This window comes from Leptonychotes weddellii, chromosome 5, assembly GCF_054177405.1.
Source record: "Leptonychotes weddellii isolate Sample4059 chromosome 5, ASM5417740v2, whole genome shotgun sequence".
Lineage (NCBI taxonomy): Eukaryota > Metazoa > Chordata > Mammalia > Carnivora > Phocidae > Leptonychotes > Leptonychotes weddellii.
Genome location: NC_138373.1, coordinates 145,600,486 through 145,619,517, shown reverse-complemented (window position 1 = coordinate 145,619,517; position 19,032 = coordinate 145,600,486). Strand labels below are relative to the sequence as shown.

Below are 19,032 nucleotides of genomic sequence, written 5' to 3'. Positions count from 1 at the left end.
TTTCTATATTCAGAAATGTACATCTCTAAATCAGAACATGAAGGCTAACACAGGTGGCTCCTCCTTTCTTCCCCTCCCTCCTTTCCAGTTATTGAATTAACCTTCTTTTATTTTTCACACCAGCACCTTAAATAATCCCCAGGGGGAGGGGAGGAGACAAAAACTGTTGAATCATATGAGCTTTGTTTTGCCGTTGAATCACTTCCAGATCTATCACATCTCTTGCCATATCCCAGTTGACATAATTTTAATTCGGCTCTTCCTTACATGTTAACAGATAAATAATGCATAAGAAAACTTGATTAGCTTTCTTATTAAAACATCACTCTAAATGAGAGGAGGCGCTAGAAGACAATACAGTTTTTACACGGCTTTCCCATGAGCAGTTGAATGGTTTGATGTGATAAATTTGCATAGTCTGAAGCACACAAAGGGCTGATTAATTGAAACCCTTACAATGCTTCTGGAAGCAGCTATTGTAAAACAATAACCATAGGAACTTTACAAAATACACACGGCTGAATGTGTCAAGAGCTTAATAAAATGTGTTGAGGCTACACTATTTGGAAACAGAATTGGAGATTTTTATTCTGGGCCATAAAACACTAAACACCCTAATTTCAAAGCTTTAGTTGGGTATTTACTGAAAGGTCAGAGGGTTACTAGCTAGCTACCGACGACCAAAATTTGTTCTTAAAAAAGTAAATTAAATAAAAATCTTCTTACAATTAAGGGGTCCATGTGGACAAAATAATCCTGATTTCTCACATTAAAGAGTTCCCAAAATTTGTTTTTGGACCAAAATTCTGAAGGGTCACTTGGCATCCTACCCCTCATCCCGGGGCTCCCACTGTTAGCTCCATTGGCCCCCTTCTCCCCTCCCACTTAGAATCTTTCATTCAAGCAGGATCAAGCAAAGTAGGGAGCCAAAGACACACAGACTTTGAAGCTTCAGGCTAGCAGAGCGGATTGCAGGCGCCTCAAGTACCACATGTGTACAAGGTGCTATTAATGTATGATTATTATTTTCAATCAGAGCCTTTTCATTCTCTCAATTTTAGAAAACAGAATCCATAAAAAGGAAGTACATGAACACCTGGAAAAAGCAAAGTTTTTAAAAAGCTGGTTGAACGAACAAACTTTCCTCTCAGCTTTTCTGCCACACAAGATTGGCATTTTCTTACTTCCCACAGCCTCTTTATACCAACCGTGTCAGGATTCGGTAATGTGCTGGGAAGTCAGGGCTGGTTTCCTTTTCTTCTAATAAACACTCAATCAAAATCTTAATACATTAATTCAGCAACTTGTTTTGCTGACTAACTTAATACATTAATTCAGCAACTTGTTTTGCTTTGGAATAACTTTTATTAATGCGAAATAGAAGCAAGCCACCTTCTAACGAACTGCTGTTGATAGGAGAGGGTCAAAGAAGAATCTTCCAAACCATTTTATCTGTAAATACGTGATCCTATGAACCACAGATACTCGGAGCCGGTCCACGAAAACACTGTACTTTGACAAGACTATATTTCTATTTTAAAACAAAAGTCAGCTTCGCTCTGTTTAAACTGGCTGTCTGAGGATTTACGGGGAGACTCCGAGGAGCGTAGGCCTTTATCTCAGATTTGCAGTTATTAAAAAGCTTCTGTTTGCCAGGACAAACACTCTTGCTCAAATACAGTTTTTCCTCTCCTTAGGAGTACTATTTGGTATTGCTGCCCGATTCTGTGATCTACAGGACCTTTGTTGGAGGTGCTAATCCTTTTTCACATGAGAGACTGAGAAATGTTCTTTCAGGGAAGTGATATATTGCTTTTTTCTCCCCCCACATCAAAGGAGTCCACTTTTTCCTCCCTCACTGTGAATGGCAGCAAAAGTAGGAGGAAATCTGGAAATATAATAATTTGGTTTGTCTACACACTGAAAGGAAACTTAACTTGGCCGACAGATAATTTCTGTTAAAATTTTTTTTAAAAAAAGCAGGAAATCTGCTCACCCTTCTCATAAATGAAATAACCATCAGAAAAAACAAGGCTCAAGATAAAAATGTTTGCCTTTGATGAGTTCCCCTCATATAGAACTTACACCAAAGCTCCCAAGAGGCTTAAATATGTAATTCTGACTTTAATAAAAAGTCTTGTTTCAAACACGACTCCCATCACATTATACGTGGATGTCTTTTTCTATCTTCAACTCTGTGTACAAACTGATGAAGAAAAGGAAGAGAAAACATAAAGAACATTCTAGACCCACGTTCTGCTCTATTTTCCCCCATGCAGCATCACTGTGCTATCACAGAAGTCCTTCTAAAGTACTCAGAGGTCTAGAACACTTGGAAAAGAGAACAAGACTTCAGGGTTTTAATACTCCTTCCCAGCTGAGATTAAAACACACTAAACAAAACTTTCCTTCCTTTGTAAGCAAACACAACAAATCCACAACTTCAGTATATGGAAGTCTTTTGTGTTCTACCAAAGGATGAACTGCTCTAGAGATTCTTGATAAAAGGCCCAGCTCTTCTGGGGGGAGTGGATTCAGTGGCATTTAGGGATGAGATACATAACAGGCCCCACAAAGACCCAAAGGAGGGCTGTACTTCATTAAAATTCTTTGAGTTTCTCATTAGAGGACTATTGGAATGCCCTTATCTAAAAAGTGTGCCGTGAGTGAATCCTGCGTCCCGCTCAGGCTGGAGTCGGATTTGCGTTGTGACGCCCTCCTCTTCACGCAATAGCTCCTTCTTCCTCCACACCTGGCTCGCTGCTTCCCGCTCCTCCACTCCTGTGGCCACAGAAGGCGACGCTGCTTACGAGGCCGTCATGTTTTTAACCGCTCCTGCTCCAACACTTGGATTCTTCAGCGGGCCTTCTCTGATCCGTTACCTCACGGCCTGCCTGTTGCCCAGCACGGATGTGGGCTCCCAACGACTCGGTGCTGAGGCTCCTACTCCAGTTCACCCCCCACTCTGTCCTCTTCCATCGGCCTCCTGAGCTGCTACGACCCCTGGCACACAGCCACGGCTGCGTAGCCTCCGCTGCACGTTTGTTGCCCTCAGCGACTCATGACCCCGCCACCTTTGAACTGATCAGGCCTGAGCAGGACAGACACTCATGGTCTGTGAAAGCAGATTTTGAAGTCTCCTCTAACCGCTGGACAGGATACTGTAAGAAGCCGTAGGGGCAGAAATGCAGTCTACACACCCCATGCGTACCAAGCGAACCCTTGCTCACCACAGCTTCGTCAAAGTAAACTATTAACAAAGGTCAACAATCAGGCAATCTGCAGGGCCACACTGCGTTCTGAACACCGAAGATAACAAATACAATGCTCTCAGTGCAAGAGGAAAAAAGGAATGGGCATAAAGATACATTAAATCAAAATGATCTTTATATTTTCTCATAGAGCCTACATATGTGTCCACTTGCAGGTGACGCTATGAAGGACAAAACACTACTTCCACACAATCCTGCCTTCCGAGAGTGAAAACTGAAGTCCAGCTAACACTGCTCTTCCTCGGGCATGTGTCCGGGCCAAAAGAGAACCAAGTCACTGCAGGAATCATGGTGTGACCCACATACCCTGAAGACTCCCGCACTAGGGAACTCTGTCAGCTCATTTCATGGCAACCACGGACAGCATGGCTGAGGCTGGGGACTGCCTTCTCCATCCCCTTCACGGCCCACTTGCCAACATCCAGCTCTTCTAGGCCTCAGGCAGTTCCTCCTCCGGGGCCCCGCACTAAGGAGGCTGCGTTGTATGGTTCCCTGCAGATGCCACGAGCTGTGCCTGCCATACGCGAATTCGGAACCGGCTCACTGTCCTCACTGTCCCTCAGGGCCCTAACTATCCCAGCTAGCCAGAGGAATCAGAAGAATGGTCAAAGTTGAGGGCTCAATTTACTTCCTTTCAATATCTGCTCAAATTCTTGACAGAATTTTAACCAAGGCATGAAAGTCTGGCCAGAGGACTGATTAAAGAAGGGAACGGGGACCGTGTTTTACAATGAGTTGATTCTAGAAGGGAAGGGATTCCTGACAAACACAGCTTTATATTAGGAGCACGTCTTAATATGGGGGTCTGGCAGGTATTTCTGGAACAAAATATGCAGGGATTAGTATTTACTCCAGACTGGTGGCAGAGGAGAGCCATGTAAACCTGCTTATCCAAGAGTGGGAATTTTGAGAAAATGACCACCTTAAGGAGGACAGAAAAGATATAAGAAATATTAGGTTTTGGTATCCCCAAGGGGGGATTCCCAGGGAATATGCCAATCTGGGGGCAGAGTGACAATGGGATATCAGAAGAGACAAGAGTCACCTTTAACCAGATTTAACAGAATGGGAAATGTACTCAGATCAGTGACCTGGATTCGCATCCTGGCTCTGCTAGCCCTGAGCTGGATCAGGCAAGCTACTCATCACCTCTCTGAACCTCAACATTCAAGTTCTATAGAATAGGAGTAACAATACCAATTAGACTGTAAAGGTTAAGGATGGAACGAAAATGCTTGTAACTTATAATGCAGAAAGTAAAAAATGCTATAAATTTACATGCACATGACGTCCACATTTTATCTGCACCCTTAACCTCCCCCTGGAGCTCCAGACTCTATGTCCACGTGCCCACCGAACATCTTCACTTGGAGTCTCCAGGGGGTTCTCAGACCTGAGGCCCCAGTCCTCAACTCCTGCCCCTGCCTAACTCCCAACACCTCCTCCCCAGTCCTCCACTGCTTGGTAAACAGCAGCAGCACTGTTCAGGCCTCATCCTTACCTTCAGTTCCTGCCCCTCCTCCCCCAAAACCTCAGCCACCAGCAAGTCCTGCTGGCTGGGCCTCCTGAGCACACGCCGAGTGCATCACTTCCCCCATTCCTGCAGGGCTCCTCCTGAGCACACACCGCCAGCCTCTCTGCCTGGACCACCGGACAGCCACCCTGCTCCCCTCCAATCTGCTCTCCACTGGACTCCAGGGTGATCTCTCACACTGGAAGTTAGATCTCCTCGTGCCGGTCTTAGACTCATCACCCAACCGCCCTACGGGCTCCCAGCATATTAGGAACAAGTTGCTGTGGGATGTGTCCCTCCCACTTCTCTCACACCGAGCACTCCTCCGCAGGCTGCACCGGCCAGAATGGCCTTTATTCTGTCCCTTGGATATATCAAGCTCACTCATGCCTCAGGGCTCTTGGACATAATTGTTCCAGACTTCTGCTTGGCTGGCTCCTTCTCATCCTTCAAATGTCACTTTCTCCATGAGGCCGTTCTTGATCATCAATTTAAAGCGCATTCCCCTCACCTCCAAACCAGTCACTCTTCCACATCGTCTTCCATTCCACAGCACTTAACACTACCTTAAATGATCACGTTCATATTTTCATTTACTTTTCTTCTGTTTCCTCCCCCAGGAGAACACCAATTCCAGGAGAGCAGAGACCCTGTCAGTCCTGTTTATCACTGCGTTTCCAGTATCTAGAATGGGGCCTGCCTGGGACACAGTGAAGCTCGATAAACGAATGAGTTAATGACATCAGTGCTCGAGATGATCCTCTGTCACCTCAAGTTCAGTGAGACAAAGCTGCTTTGTGACTGCTGCCACCACTTACCAAGCTTAACACCAGGCCTGGGGCCTCCTTCCTCTTTGTTCCCGTGGGTCAACGAGTCCCACTGACTCACCCACCCATTTCACAGAACCCGCCTGCAGCCAACTCACCAAGTCTCCGCAGCTTCCTTTTCTGCCTGGTCTGCCTGGTCTGCAAGGGACCTGGGATGGACCTAACAGCGGCAGCTCACCTTTACTGGCTGCTGGCTGTGCACCAGACACTGGCTTCACTGCTTTGCACACATCAATTCCTTTAATCCCAGTGACAACTCCTAGGAAACTGTCCCCATTTCAAAGACGAGGAGACCAAGGCATAGAGATAAAACAGCTCACCTGGTTAGGGCTCAAGACCTCTACCTCTTTGCCCTACTTCTTCCCAACTGGAAGGCCTTCTTTAAATGCTGAACAGAGGGCCGCCGTGAAGAAAAGGGGCAGGTGTCCATTCAGGACCCACACAGGACAGGGCAGGACGACAGGGGTACGCTACGGAGGAGTGCACTCAGGCTCCACGGAATCATCGGAATGGCACCACCACAGGGCAGGCTGCCTTGTAAAACAGGAGGGGCTTCCCCTCACAGGCCGCACACAAAGTGGAAAACGACCTGCCAAAGATACGCTAAAAGAATTCTTATTCCGGGAAGATGGACCTAGACTAGAGTCTAAAAGGTCTTTCCAAACTCAAAGATTTTATTCGTACCCACAAATAACTCCCAACTGCTCTCTCACTACTGGCCTTTCTCATGTCCTTTAGCCTGTGACCGTTATGAAATCCTTTGTATTCACTTCTTGCTTCGGGTCCAGAGTCAGCTCTTCATGGGCATTAGCAGAGTGGGGGATGTCCTTCTAGCTCCTACGAGCCCAACAGAGTTCTGAGCCCACAGCAGTGACTTAAATATGAGCAAACAGATTTCTCTGGGGCTGTCAAGACCCATTTCCCACTGGTGCCTGGGGTGGGCATGCATAGTCAGTCACTCAGCGCGAAAAGCTGAGGGGGGCCTGTGATTTCAGTTACGCTGGGGAGCTAGGAGTCTTGGGTGGTGGTGTTCCTGTACCAGTCTAGACAAAGATGACACATCCCATTTCTGGTATTTACTAGGAAGAATAAATGTACTAATTTGGGGAAGATGATTTTGGCTTATTATGACTGTACATTTAAGAGACTCTACTTAATAAATTATTCCACAAACACAGTCACGGGAAACCACATTATATGCAAAGTGCTGCGCCAAGTGCTTTGGAGGTGAAATAAATTAGTAGGATGTGTTTCCTATCCTCAGTGAACCTAAAATGTACTTACCTAAGTTAGCCAACATGGTATTCTGGATATTTAACCACATATACAATTATTTTAACAGAACCACTGCTATTTTTCAAACTCACAATTTCATTTATAATTGAAAAGAACTTCGAAAACTAGACATCTGCTAGTGTTGTGCCTCTTGTTTCAGACGCGTAGCATTCAGGGAAAGGAGCAAAATGGTAGACCTTAGCTACAAAAATAACCCAGGTGAAAGATAAGCTATTCTCAGATAATTAAGAATTGACCCTTATGATGACTGTTACATTTAGGTCGAAATTCTCAGTGTGTGAGCTTTAAATATTTTTTAGTTTTCAATATTAGAAATGATTAAAATAGCCAATAAAACCAAGAAGTCTTAGAGGCAAAGCTCTGGTCAGCAGACAAAAATCTGGTGCTCTAAATATTCCTCTCACCTTTTGTTAATTTAGAAATAATAATAATCATTTTAACGTCAGCTCTACAAATTGCAGTAAATAACCCCAAGCACACTAAGCACTCTTGTGTTGAGCACTCTCAAATAGCAAACACAGGGGTTCCCAGTAAACATGACTGCTGAAACACCTATGTTTAGCTCCACTCCTTCTCCAAACCTAATACTAGAGTTGAAAAAATAAACCTGTAAGAAAAAGAATAGGCAACAGATAAAGATACAGCGGGGAAAGCTGAGCAGTAAAGAACAGTCAAGTGGCTTAACAGGAGGAAGGTAAACCCAAGTACCTGCAGAGAAGCGTGAGGCGCTCTCCCCGTGCTCCGTGGAAGGCTCAGGAAACAGAGACACAAAGTATGATGAAAAGCGGGACGAGGCGTAGGGCTCAGTCACCCCAAGCCATCAGCAATCCCAGTGGGTGCTACCTTTAAAATCTGTCTGGACTGATTCCTTCCCACCATTTCCCCATCATCATGCTTTTCCCACTCACCACCAACTCCCGCCTGGGTTACCATAAGAGCATCTGGCTGGGACCATGCTTCTCCCTTGCCTCCCCAGTCTGTTTTCATCACTGCAGCCTGAGTAAGTCACATCATCTCCCTCGTCTGCCCGGACTCCTCCAGCAGCTGTCCGTCTTACTCAGAGTTAAGAGCCAAAGTTCACAGAGAGGCTCTGATGACTCAGTGCTCGCTGGCTCTGCTCTGGCCACCCTGGCCTCCAGCCCTCCCTGAGGGTCCTCCCCCTCCATCACTCTTGGCCGGGCGTCCGGCCCCCCAGGCCTTCCTTTTGCCTCCAGTGCTCATTGGCCAGGGAGGGTCTGCTCCCTTACTTCTCTCAACGCCACCTTTTCAAGAAGGTGAAGTTCCTCCACCATTTGACTTGAAATTTCAACTACTGACCACATGCCTTCCCCCCACATGCTTCCTATTCTCCCCTTTTGTTTTATCTCAAAATGTATCATTATCTCTCTTGCCCACAGGAATGTAAGCCCCACATGGACTGGAATTTTGTCTGTTTTGTTCACTGCTTATTACCAGGACTTGGAATGGTACCAGACACTTAGAAGGTACTTAATAAATACCTGTAGAAATAAATGTTTGAATAAGAAATCACCGACCCCTGACTCTCTATTCCCCACCCCATACAGTCAGGAAACTACACTTGTCCCCCAATACTCACGGCTATAAAAAAGAAGACTCTAAATATAAAATTTTAACTAGAAATTAAAATATAATAGGTTAAAAAATCTGGAAAATAAAAATCAAATCTCCTACTGCAGAAATAAATGTTTGAATAAGAAATCACCGACCCCTGACTTCCCCACCCCATACAGCCAGGAAACTACACTTGTCCCCCAATACTCACGGCTATAAAAAAGAAGACTCTAAATATAAAATTTTAACTAGAAATTAAAATAGGTTAAAAAATCTGGAAAATAAAAATCAAATCTCCTACAAAGAAAATCAAGATAAGGAAATGGACAATGAGGGTACAAGGAACATGATGGAGATTGGCAACAAAATAATAGAAGAGAATGTCCGAAAATGGAAGGACCTTGAACTTCCAGAAAAGAAGGTACCTGATTTCCTAGGACAAGGAATGAAAATTTCAGAATTCCAAGAACAGACGAAGGATAGTAAAAGCTTTGCGGGGAAGGGGAGGCAAGTGAGGGAGGAAGGAAAGGAAAGAGAGTGAAACAGGGTGCATGTGTGTACATACACACAGATCAAGAATAATGTAACATGGAATCTAGATGATAATGCAGCGATGTCATCAGAATCCTTAGAGAAAAGAATTTTTCAATCTAGAATTCTATAACCAACCAGAGTACAAATCAAGTATGAGGATAGAACATGTTCAGATATACACAATCTCAACAAAATTTACTTCTTGTGCATCCTTTCTCAGCAATCGAATGAACAGATTATTCCACTGTGGCGGGGGGTAGGGAGTGGGGATGACATGGGACGAGCCAAGAAACAGGGGCTCAAATGGGAATTTCTTTTTTTTTTTTTTTTTAAGTTTTTATTTATTTGAGAGAGAGAGAATGAGAGACAGATAGCAAGAGAGGGAAGAGGGTCAGAGGGAGAAGCAGACCCCCCGCTGAGCAGGGAGCCCGATGCGGGACTCGATCCTGGGACTCCAGGATCATGACCTAAGCCGAAGGCAGTCGCTTAACCAACTGAGCCACCCAAGCGCCCCTCAAATGGGAATTTCATAAATGACTCCCACTGAGCAAATCTAGAGTGTCTAATGGAATGTGTCCCCCACCCCCAGATTCCTATGTTGAAGTCCTAACCCCCAGGAGACCTCAGAATGTGACCCTATTTGGAGGCAGGATCTTTAAAGAGGATATTAAGGCTAAATGAGGTCATGGGGTGGGCCCTAATCCAATATGGCTGGTGTCCTTGTAAGAAGAGGGAGAGCCATCAGGGTGCAGGCGCACAGAGAAAAGACTGCCTGAGGGCACAGGGACCACATGGCCACCTGCAAGCCACGGAAAGAGGTCTGAGGAGAAGCCAAACCTGCCACGACCTTGACCTTGGACTTCAGCCTCCAGAACTGTGAGAAAGTAAGTTTCTGTTGTTTAAGGCCTCAGTCTGTGGTATTTGGTTAGAGCAAACTAATGCAGAATACTTTCTAACCTTTCTTGAAAACATTTCTGGGGCCCACAGGATGAGGCCGCTCGGGCCTCCACTGAGCCAGGCTCTGCCCAGCGCTCCTGTGGCCTGTGGGGTTCCATTCTGAACACACTGGGTGGGAAGCGGGGGCTCAGAGGAAAACCACTGCAGCGAGAAGAACGGGGCCTGTAGAGGAGGCCTTTCGGTGGAGGTGGGGGGAATGGTCCTAGCAGACCACTGATCATGTGGGAAATTGTGTTGAGAGGCTGTTGATGGTATAGATGAATGGTAACAGGAATAAGAAAATTAAGCAAATTTTAAAAACGAGATAGTTAACTTCTGAAAAAAGTACAGTTATACAATAGAGAAAACGCACTCAACTACTTGGTTTGGGGGTGAACAATATTTATGTGGTCATAAACAATGCAATTTAAATAATTAAGTAACCCCAAATTATGATAAATCTGTGCCTGGAATGGAGGTGGGGAGTAAGAAAGGGAAGCAGCGAAGTGCTAGCTCCTCCTATCTGTTGTAATAGAAAATCAGAAGGTAATCTCTAAAATGGATGAGTGAATATAAAACTGCTTAAAAATATTATTTTGAAATACGAAGGTAAAAACGAGAAGAAATTACTTCTGGGAAGCGGAACTGGAGAAAAGGCAGGGATTGATGTTTTTCAGTTCAAACCCCCCTTTCTGTACTATTTGACTTTTTAAGCCATGTGCTTTTATTATTTGATTAAAAAACCATACTTAAATAAAAATTATGTTTAGGTACGGGTACATCATTCCTTCCATCACTTTCTTAAGGCTTACACTACCTCTTTTTTGTTTGCCCATTTTCCCCCAATCTTTTCAATAAATCTGATGAAGCTGTAAGAGAAGGGGGTATCAAGGGAAATCGATGCTAATCAGAAGGTTTTCATCCTTGGATTAAAAGCCATCTGGAAAAGAAAACTAGTGAGATAAACTCCTCACTACAAGTGAAAGGTCACCTAACCCCAGGAGGGCTTCTTCCCGTTTCGTAGAGATGTACAAGTCAAGCCCCATTTAAGGTTGAACCGATCTCCAAAATCTGCAGTTTCTAGAAACCACTTTTGTCAATGAACATTATCCCTATCATACTGACAGTCTGAAAAAATGTTAGAGCACCAAGACCCATTGACATTTTACCTGTAGAGGTCTGTACCTGTAGAGGTCTGCACCTGCAGAGGTCTGTGTTCACAGCAGCTTACTAACAAGTGTGCTTCTCATTTTCAAAAGTACCGTTTTGTCTACACTATACACACACACACTCACATATTACGTACAGATGAAAAACTGAGTAAAATCAATCCTTCAAGAGTACTGAATCTGTCCCCTTTCACTTCCCTACCTTCAATTTTATTTATATATTCAACCATTATCAACTACCTATTAGGCATCCTCCATAAGAAAGGCTCTATCAGGCTTCATGAAAATATGAAGTCATGACCCCTGTCTTCAAGTTCAGTGGAGTTAGAACACAGTGGATCATCACTAAGACGTTTGCCTGCCTTCCACTCTGCAAAATACTCCGGTGGAATGAGGATTTGGGATATCTGAAGTTTATAAATTGATTCAGAATGAAGACCTTCTCTTATAGTGTGCATTCTTGTAAAGCATCCAGTGCCAACATTTTATAAGAAGAGTATCAAGCTTTGCCCTTATCCAGGGAATAGGTCACGTAAAATAGAGGCTGTGAACAAGATTATGGGGTTACCCCAGAATGACTTAGGAGTACATCTCAGAAACTGTCTAGACCAAGAGAAAGGGAGAAACAGTTTCAACACAGAGAATTTTTCACTGGTAAATAGCAGAAAACACTAGAATCTCAAGAGATGTTTACAAACACTGAAAAGGTATTAAGAGTTAGCATCTTAGGGAATTGTATGAAGTAGAAGTGTCAAATTCACATGAATAAAATCAGTTTTTTTAAATAAGATACTGGCAGGCTAAAATAATCTTTTGTCTGTCAACTGAACTAAAAATGTTTTTGATGAAACAGTCATCTTAGTCTGGAACAGTTTCACTGATGGAAGGAATGACAGCTAAGGCTGGATTCATTTGACTAAACAGTCGTATTTTATATAGTTGCTTAGCAAATAAAAGTTGAAATGAGCAAGAACATAAAATGCAATTATCTTCAGACCAATCAATTAAAAACAAGAAGACATCGCACTAGGAATTTATGAGTAAACAGGAGACACAAAGTTGGAGAGCAGAAGGCAGGAGAACCAACGTCAGCGACCCAGCGATAACGGCTCTCTCTTCTGGAGCCCTACCATGTGCAGGCACAGCGCTAACTGCTTGCCACTCAGGACGGCACCGCTGTCAGGCAGGGGCGTGGACTCTGGAGCCAGACTGGAGCCAAAAACCAGACCTACCACCCACTGGGGACACTGGGCAAGCTCCTCATGTCACCGTGCCTCTGTTCCTTCATCTGTAAGATGCCGATGAAAACAGCACCGACCTCCCAGGACCCGTGTGAGAAGCCAGTGAGTCAGTACATGGACCGTGCGGAGAACACTGCCAGGCACGCAGTCAGTGCCACGAAAGTGTCAGCTGCTCTTGTGATTCTTAAACTAGTCACGTGGCGGCTCAAACCCCGGGGCCAACGTTCCACTCGGACACGTGACGGATATACACTAAAAGGGACCCTCCTGAGAATGAGTTAATCAGTGACACAGTGCTGTTTCTTGAGAAAAAAAAACAAGACAAGACAAAGCCACGAATGCATGAGAACTCATTGGCAACCACCAGGGAGGAGTGGGGCTCGCCGGCAGGATCAGGTGGAGAAACCCATCCGGGCGAGGGACCGCTGGGCAGCGGGCAGGGCGCTGCGTGGGCGACACGAGACCCGGGCTAAGATACAGCTCCAGCGGTGCCTCAGCCTGGCTGCCTGACCCCTGGGGTCTGCACTTCCTCACGGCCCCGTACAGGGCCCGGAGGCGCCTTCTCGTGCTGACATCCCACGGTACTACGGCCCAACAGAATTGCAAATAGGCACCTTCCATAAAACGTAGGTGTTGCTATTAATTTTTTCAAACAGCTACCTGTACTTTAGTAGATACATCATCTAGAATGGACTCGTAATTATAATCTGGGGGACGGGGAGCAGTTGCAAAAGAATGAAATAAATGGCAAAGAGAAGCAATCCTGTGGTACATTTTTTCAATGCCATTAAAATATAAACAGGTTAACCTAAGAGATAAAACAAGCATAACTTTAATACCAATGTAGTATTACATTTCTCATGTACATGGTTAATAAATACTGTTTTCAGTTTTATAAACAAGTTGAGGAATGACACAATTTACCTTTTTGCCCATGACGGCTGCTGAATTTGTCTCCAATCTCTGGACGCCTGGTCTGTCTCAGCAGCATTTTGATCAGAAAAGCATCTTCAGCATTTGAAGAGATCATCACTTTTTCAATATATGAATCCGTTGCCCCTTTGTAGCTAATATTAAGAGGAAGTCACCAAAAAGTTTTCAAACTGCCCTTTGTGAACCTATCGCTCACAGGCCATATTTTATTTAATATCAACCACAGAATGTTTTGACACTGCCATTCTGGACTCTGAAACGTGCTTTTTGTTTTTCAACATTAAATTCAAAGGTTACAATTTCCCTTTTACAGTCCTAGTCTGAAATGGCTAACATTAACTAAACACTTATTATGAGGCAGGCATAAGGCAATGTAACCCACACCACACGTATTATTCACACGCAGCTACTCCCTTATTGCAAACAAGGAAATGGGATGCTTGGAGAGCGAGAGTGGCAGCTTGGAAGGATCACAGAGCCCCAAGGAAGGTTTCATTTTCTTTTTAGGATAAGAAATATGTGAGCACACTTTCTAACCTTGTTTTGTAGGATTGGGTGCATGGGTCCTAACCCCTCCCCTAGGTGGAGGGCCCACTTTCTCCCCTGCGCTCCCACTCCATAGACAAATCCATGGCACCCAGTCAGTTCAAAGCCTGACTGCCACTTGTAGCTGTGTGACCTTGGTAAATTACTTAACCTCTCTGTTTCTGTGTCTTTCAAACAAGGCCATTAAGACAGCCTGGTTCGGGGGGTGGCGGTAAGAACAAATGAGCTAACACGTGTAAAATGCCGAGAACAGTAACTGGTACAGTGAATGTTCTCAACTAAGCCACGATGATCATGATATGCCCCATACTTATTTCTTTGTGTAGGCCTTTGCTAACTAGATGCGGCTCCTTGCAGGCAAGGCTCGTGGTTTCTTTCGGCTCCCTGTGTCCAGTACAAGAGGCACCCTGGCCCAGAGCAGACCTCAGCTGGGTGTCGAATGGATCTGCTGGGCTGCCCTCCACTGTCCCGGAATCCAGCTCTCCTAGGTCACGCCCTGGCCCACCTCATGAACTGAATTAACTCATGTTCCTGGGCTAGATTATCTTGTTACTTCTTTTAGTTTTGTTTTTATGTCACAGTGTGGCTGCTCATCTCACGAAGTCTCGTATTTCACTCCATTTGAGAGCCCAAAGGGCAGCCGGAGATTAATAAGCACAACTCTTTCACTGTTCAGACGAAAAAACTGAGCCCAAGAGTTTGAGTGCTTCCTCCATGTAAGGTAACCCACGACACAACCAGTACTAAGACCCAGCTGTCACCCACTATGGTGTTGATGCCGCAGCTGTGGCCAGTGCAGTTTTATTGATTTATTTAACACAAATCTGATCGTTATCACCCTCTACCGAATGAATTCCTGAATACTGCACAACCTCGCCCCAGCAGGGTACACTGGTCCTCCAAACCTCCAAACCCAGGTGCTCTTCTGCTCATGGGGCCTTCACCTCACTGTTCCCTCTACCTGGAACCCCTGCCTATGGGGCCCCCAACTCAAACCCAGGTGGGAAGGCCTACACGATTCCACAGCAGAGTTTTTTCTTCCAATCCATGCTGTCTTCACATGACAACTATTACTACCCCAAACAGTAATTTCTACTCTCTAACCCTTCAAGAGGTAACCTCTGATTTCCCCTAGCCCTTCTCTCTCTCTTTTTTTAATCTTCCTATGTATTTCCGAGGCCCAACCAATACATACGTGACGGGCACATCCTTGTACTGTGGTTGCTGCGGCACATTACTTCCTTCCAGAGGAATCTGAGTTACTGTAGGCATGGACTTATTTACCAGCACTTGTTTGTTTTCTACCTTCTCACCTAAGAAAAAGAGAAGGGGATTATAGCCCAATCGTTATCATCACTGCAGAATACAAGCATTACTGGGGCATACAATTATGTGATTAGATTGGTCCATGAAATGCACACAAGGAAGGAAAAAGCCGATACAGTGTGAGCTATAGTTCAATGGGACTCGTCTATAATTGTGCCAGCCCATCTGAAAAATCAGATTAGTGCAGAGTATAAAAAAATCAAGAAACTGATTTAGGGAACCATACTAACAATAGAAACTTCAGGTCAATAAGTGGCAATTTATTTTTTAAAGATTTTATTTATTCATTTATTTTAGAGAGAGAGCGCACATGCACATACAAGTGCGGGGAAGGGCGGGGGGGAGGGGGAGAGAGAATCTCGAGCAGACTCCACGCTGAGCACAGAGCCTGACATGGGCTTGATCTCACGACCCTGAGATCATGACCTGAGCCAAAACCAAGAGTCAGACACTCAACCGACTGAGCCACCAGGTGCCCCAGTAAGTGGCAGTTTTATGGATCTCTTATGGAGTATTAGAACGAGTCTGGGCCACTTACTTTTATTAATAGTTATTTCAACCAATATTAAGTCACTGCCAACTTAACTTGAACAATGAGGAAGTCAAAACATTTCTTTGATTTTCTTGCTATTCTCACCTGTCTTTGCATCTTTTCCTGGTAAGCTCAAGGCCAACTACTCTAGGACTGTCATAGCACTATCTTCCCAGCCACATAACCCAGGTTAAGAGTGAGAGAAATTCTGCAAGAAACAAACGCAGCAGGGCAGAGAGGAAGCTGTGCACCACGTGGATTGTGGGCACCCCAGCAGATGCAGCGCTCACCATCCGTGCACCATCCTGACAAGTCACGTGGATCTCCCCTCCCGGCGTCCTCCCCGACACAGCCCCTCTCTCCACCTCCCTGCTGCTCCCATCACCTGCTCTGCTGCCAGAACTCTCCGTTGATCTCACCTGCTTTGGCCCCTTTCTACTCTTTTCTCCACACTGTGATCAGAATGATCATGTCAAAATGGGTATCTGATCATAATGAAAATAGTAGCATGGCTGCAAGGCCTTCTGTCTGGGCCCTGCCCCTTCCTCTCTTTCTCTCTCTAGACTCACGTTTAGCACCCTCCCCTGTACTCTCCCCATGAGCCACACTCCCACTGGCCTCCTTTGGGAAGTTTTGACTATCAAGTCCTGCAGCTTAATAGTTACACAAGCCCTGCAGCTTAATAGTTACACAAGCCCTTCCCACTGCTCAGAACACATTCCCCTCCCCATTCACTAGGTAACTCCACTCATCCTCCAGATCTCAGCTCACTTCCTTAGGGAAGGCTACCCGGAGCTTCCTGCCTAGGTCAGATCCTCTTGCTATCAAATGTCCTCATAGCTCTTTATAGGATTCCTTAATCTGGTTGTGATTGGACATAGGTTTACACGTGATCCTTTGGTCAATGTTAGTCTCCTCCACTGGCCTATAAGACTCATAAGGGCAGCTGTTATGGGCTGCATCAGCAAAATTCATTACAAGTTTGTAATTATAATGGAGTCACACTTTTTAGGGGAAGAAGATTCTAATAAAGTCAGTCTAAGCTAAATGCACAAATGATGACATGCCAGTGTAAATGTAGGGACACGGCCTTATTCTAAACAATTCCTTAAAGTGGCTCTTCTGCGATTCAAAATTTTAGGTAGAAAAGTATAACTAGGATGGATTACTACTATGTAGAAATATATGTACAGAAAAACAGACTGGAAGGGAAATTCATCAAAAAGGACCACACTGGGGTGCCTGGGTGGCTCAGTCGGTTGAGCGTCTGAGTCTTGATTTCGGCTCAGGTCATGATCTCAGGGTCATGGGATCGAGCCTGTGTCGGGCTCCATGCTCAGTGGGGAGTCTGCTTGAGATGCTTTCCCTCTCCCTCTGCTCCTCCCCCTGCTTGCGTGCTCTCTCTCTAAAATTTAAAAAAACAAACAAAAAACACCTTAAAAAAAATGACCACACTGAATTAGGAAGGTGGTTTTGTAAGGTATCCTTTTTCTTCTCTGTTTACCAAATATTCAGAAATATTGCTGAGTAACTTTCATATTTCAAAAAGTATACATATAAACGGTTTTTTTAAAAAGGCCCTTACCTGGAGAACAAATACCATCCGCATCTAAAATTTCGTGTCGCCAGATGGGTTTCCTTGTGGCAGCGTCCAACATCGGCCCCATCACTTTATCAAAGGTCTGATTGGTATAGCGTTTCAATGTACATTTAGCATTTTTATATACAAGACAACGCCCAAAGCCTAAAATGAAACCCAAATGGGGATCAGAACCACCAATAGGACTATGAGAAAACATGGATTTGTGTCAGTCAACACCTGCACCCCCAAACATGTTCTACATTTGGATAATCGGGGATGGGCCAAATAACGATCTGATAATCTGAAGAACTGGCTCAGGGCTCCCCCCCAACCCCCAACTGTCCATATAAACGCTGGCATCTCTACAACCATGTGTCAGCATGGAACATACCCTGCCACGTTGGAGGAAGGCAAGAGAAATCAGAGTGTCAATGTGATTCTTTCGGAGAACAGAGCCACAGAATGCAGGAACTGGAAAGGTCCCCAGGGACCACCTGGCTTACCCCCCTCTATCTACAGGTACTGCGAATGCTACAAAATGAAGTCCAGGGAAGTGATGTGGCCAAGATCACCCAGCAAGTTGGTGGCACAGTTGAAACATGCCAAGTCCACCGATCAGCCACGATTCTTCCTACACATTCTTCTGGTGCATCACTTCTGCTAACCTTCTCTGAAAAGTTTTCCTGTTTCTAATTTTGGCATTCAGAGGAAGTCCCAAACAAGGAAACAAAAGATTATTTTTTCTCCACAGAGGAGACAGAATGAAAAGCAGCTGCAATCAAATGATTTTAAGGGGAGAAATCGTTTGCCTGTGCCCTAAAGATCAGAGTTTATTCTGATTATATTTTTAGATCACATTTGTCTAGTGGATGAGGGAAAAGTCCTGAGACCAACTAACAAGCTAAATAAACATTATGAAAGATCAGCAAAATGAACAGAAGGAAACCTTTAGACGGAGCAAAAACTTCCAGCACTGAATCCCACAAGAAGATTCATCAGTTATAGAGTTGCCCAGAAGAGCTGTCAACCCTTCAGCACTAAATACCATTTCCCAAGATTCTGTGACTGCATGTCTTTCTTTTTTCCTTTTTCTCTCTTTGGCCAAGCAGTTATTCTAAGCTGGATTCTCTCTAATCTCCCCAGGATATACTGAGCCATGTCAGAGTTCGCTGCAATAGGAAAATGTCTCGGGAATAAACCCCAGCTATTACTGATGAGATAAATGCATGGTTGTAAAGTCCTTCACTTACGGTTCTCCACCAAAGGCAGAACTCGTACAAGAAATCTAAGAATGTGAGTTTAGAAAATCAGGAAAAAGATTTCTAAATAAAATCTTGGTGCTCTAATGTAATTTTTAAAATACGAAGGTGACAGTAAGACAAAATAACCAATTTCTACATCTAGGTGTGGCTCCTAGTCAATTGCATATGACCATAATAAAGTCTGAGCCCAAAGCCAGCTGCTTTGGAAACGTTACATGATCTTGAAATTCTGTACAATGGCCATTAACTGCAGCGTGCTGGAGCGCAGGGAGAATCTGGACTGCCTGAAATCAAGAAGTGTTTTCCCCTAAGTGTAAATGGACATTGTATTTACAGGTGATAGCTGAAAAGCTGGAGGACGGTAAACTCAGATCATTAAACTGTGTTGTGCAGTTTCTGACAGATATCACAAAGTCTTCAGATTTCCACGTAAACGTTACCAGTTAATCAGAAAGGAAAACATCTAGTTTTAAAGCATGGCTGTTGTCATT

General features: G+C 44.6%; 1 protein-coding gene across 3 annotated transcripts in view; it reads right to left on the bottom strand.

The window, feature by feature from the left end:
- Positions 1 to 19,032, bottom strand: part of POLR3B (RNA polymerase III subunit B) — a 105,537-nt gene that overhangs the window by 18,208 nt on the left and 68,297 nt on the right. For all 3 annotated transcript variants that reach the window (XM_081822348.1, XM_081822347.1, XM_081822349.1), the window contains 3 exons: positions 17,283 to 17,441; positions 15,035 to 15,152; positions 13,285 to 13,427 (listed from right to left, as the gene is read on the bottom strand). In XM_081822348.1, coding sequence (XP_081678474.1) covers positions 13,285 to 13,427; positions 15,035 to 15,152; positions 17,283 to 17,441 — 420 coding nt within the window. The remainder of the gene's footprint in view (positions 1 to 13,284; positions 13,428 to 15,034; positions 15,153 to 17,282; positions 17,442 to 19,032) is intronic.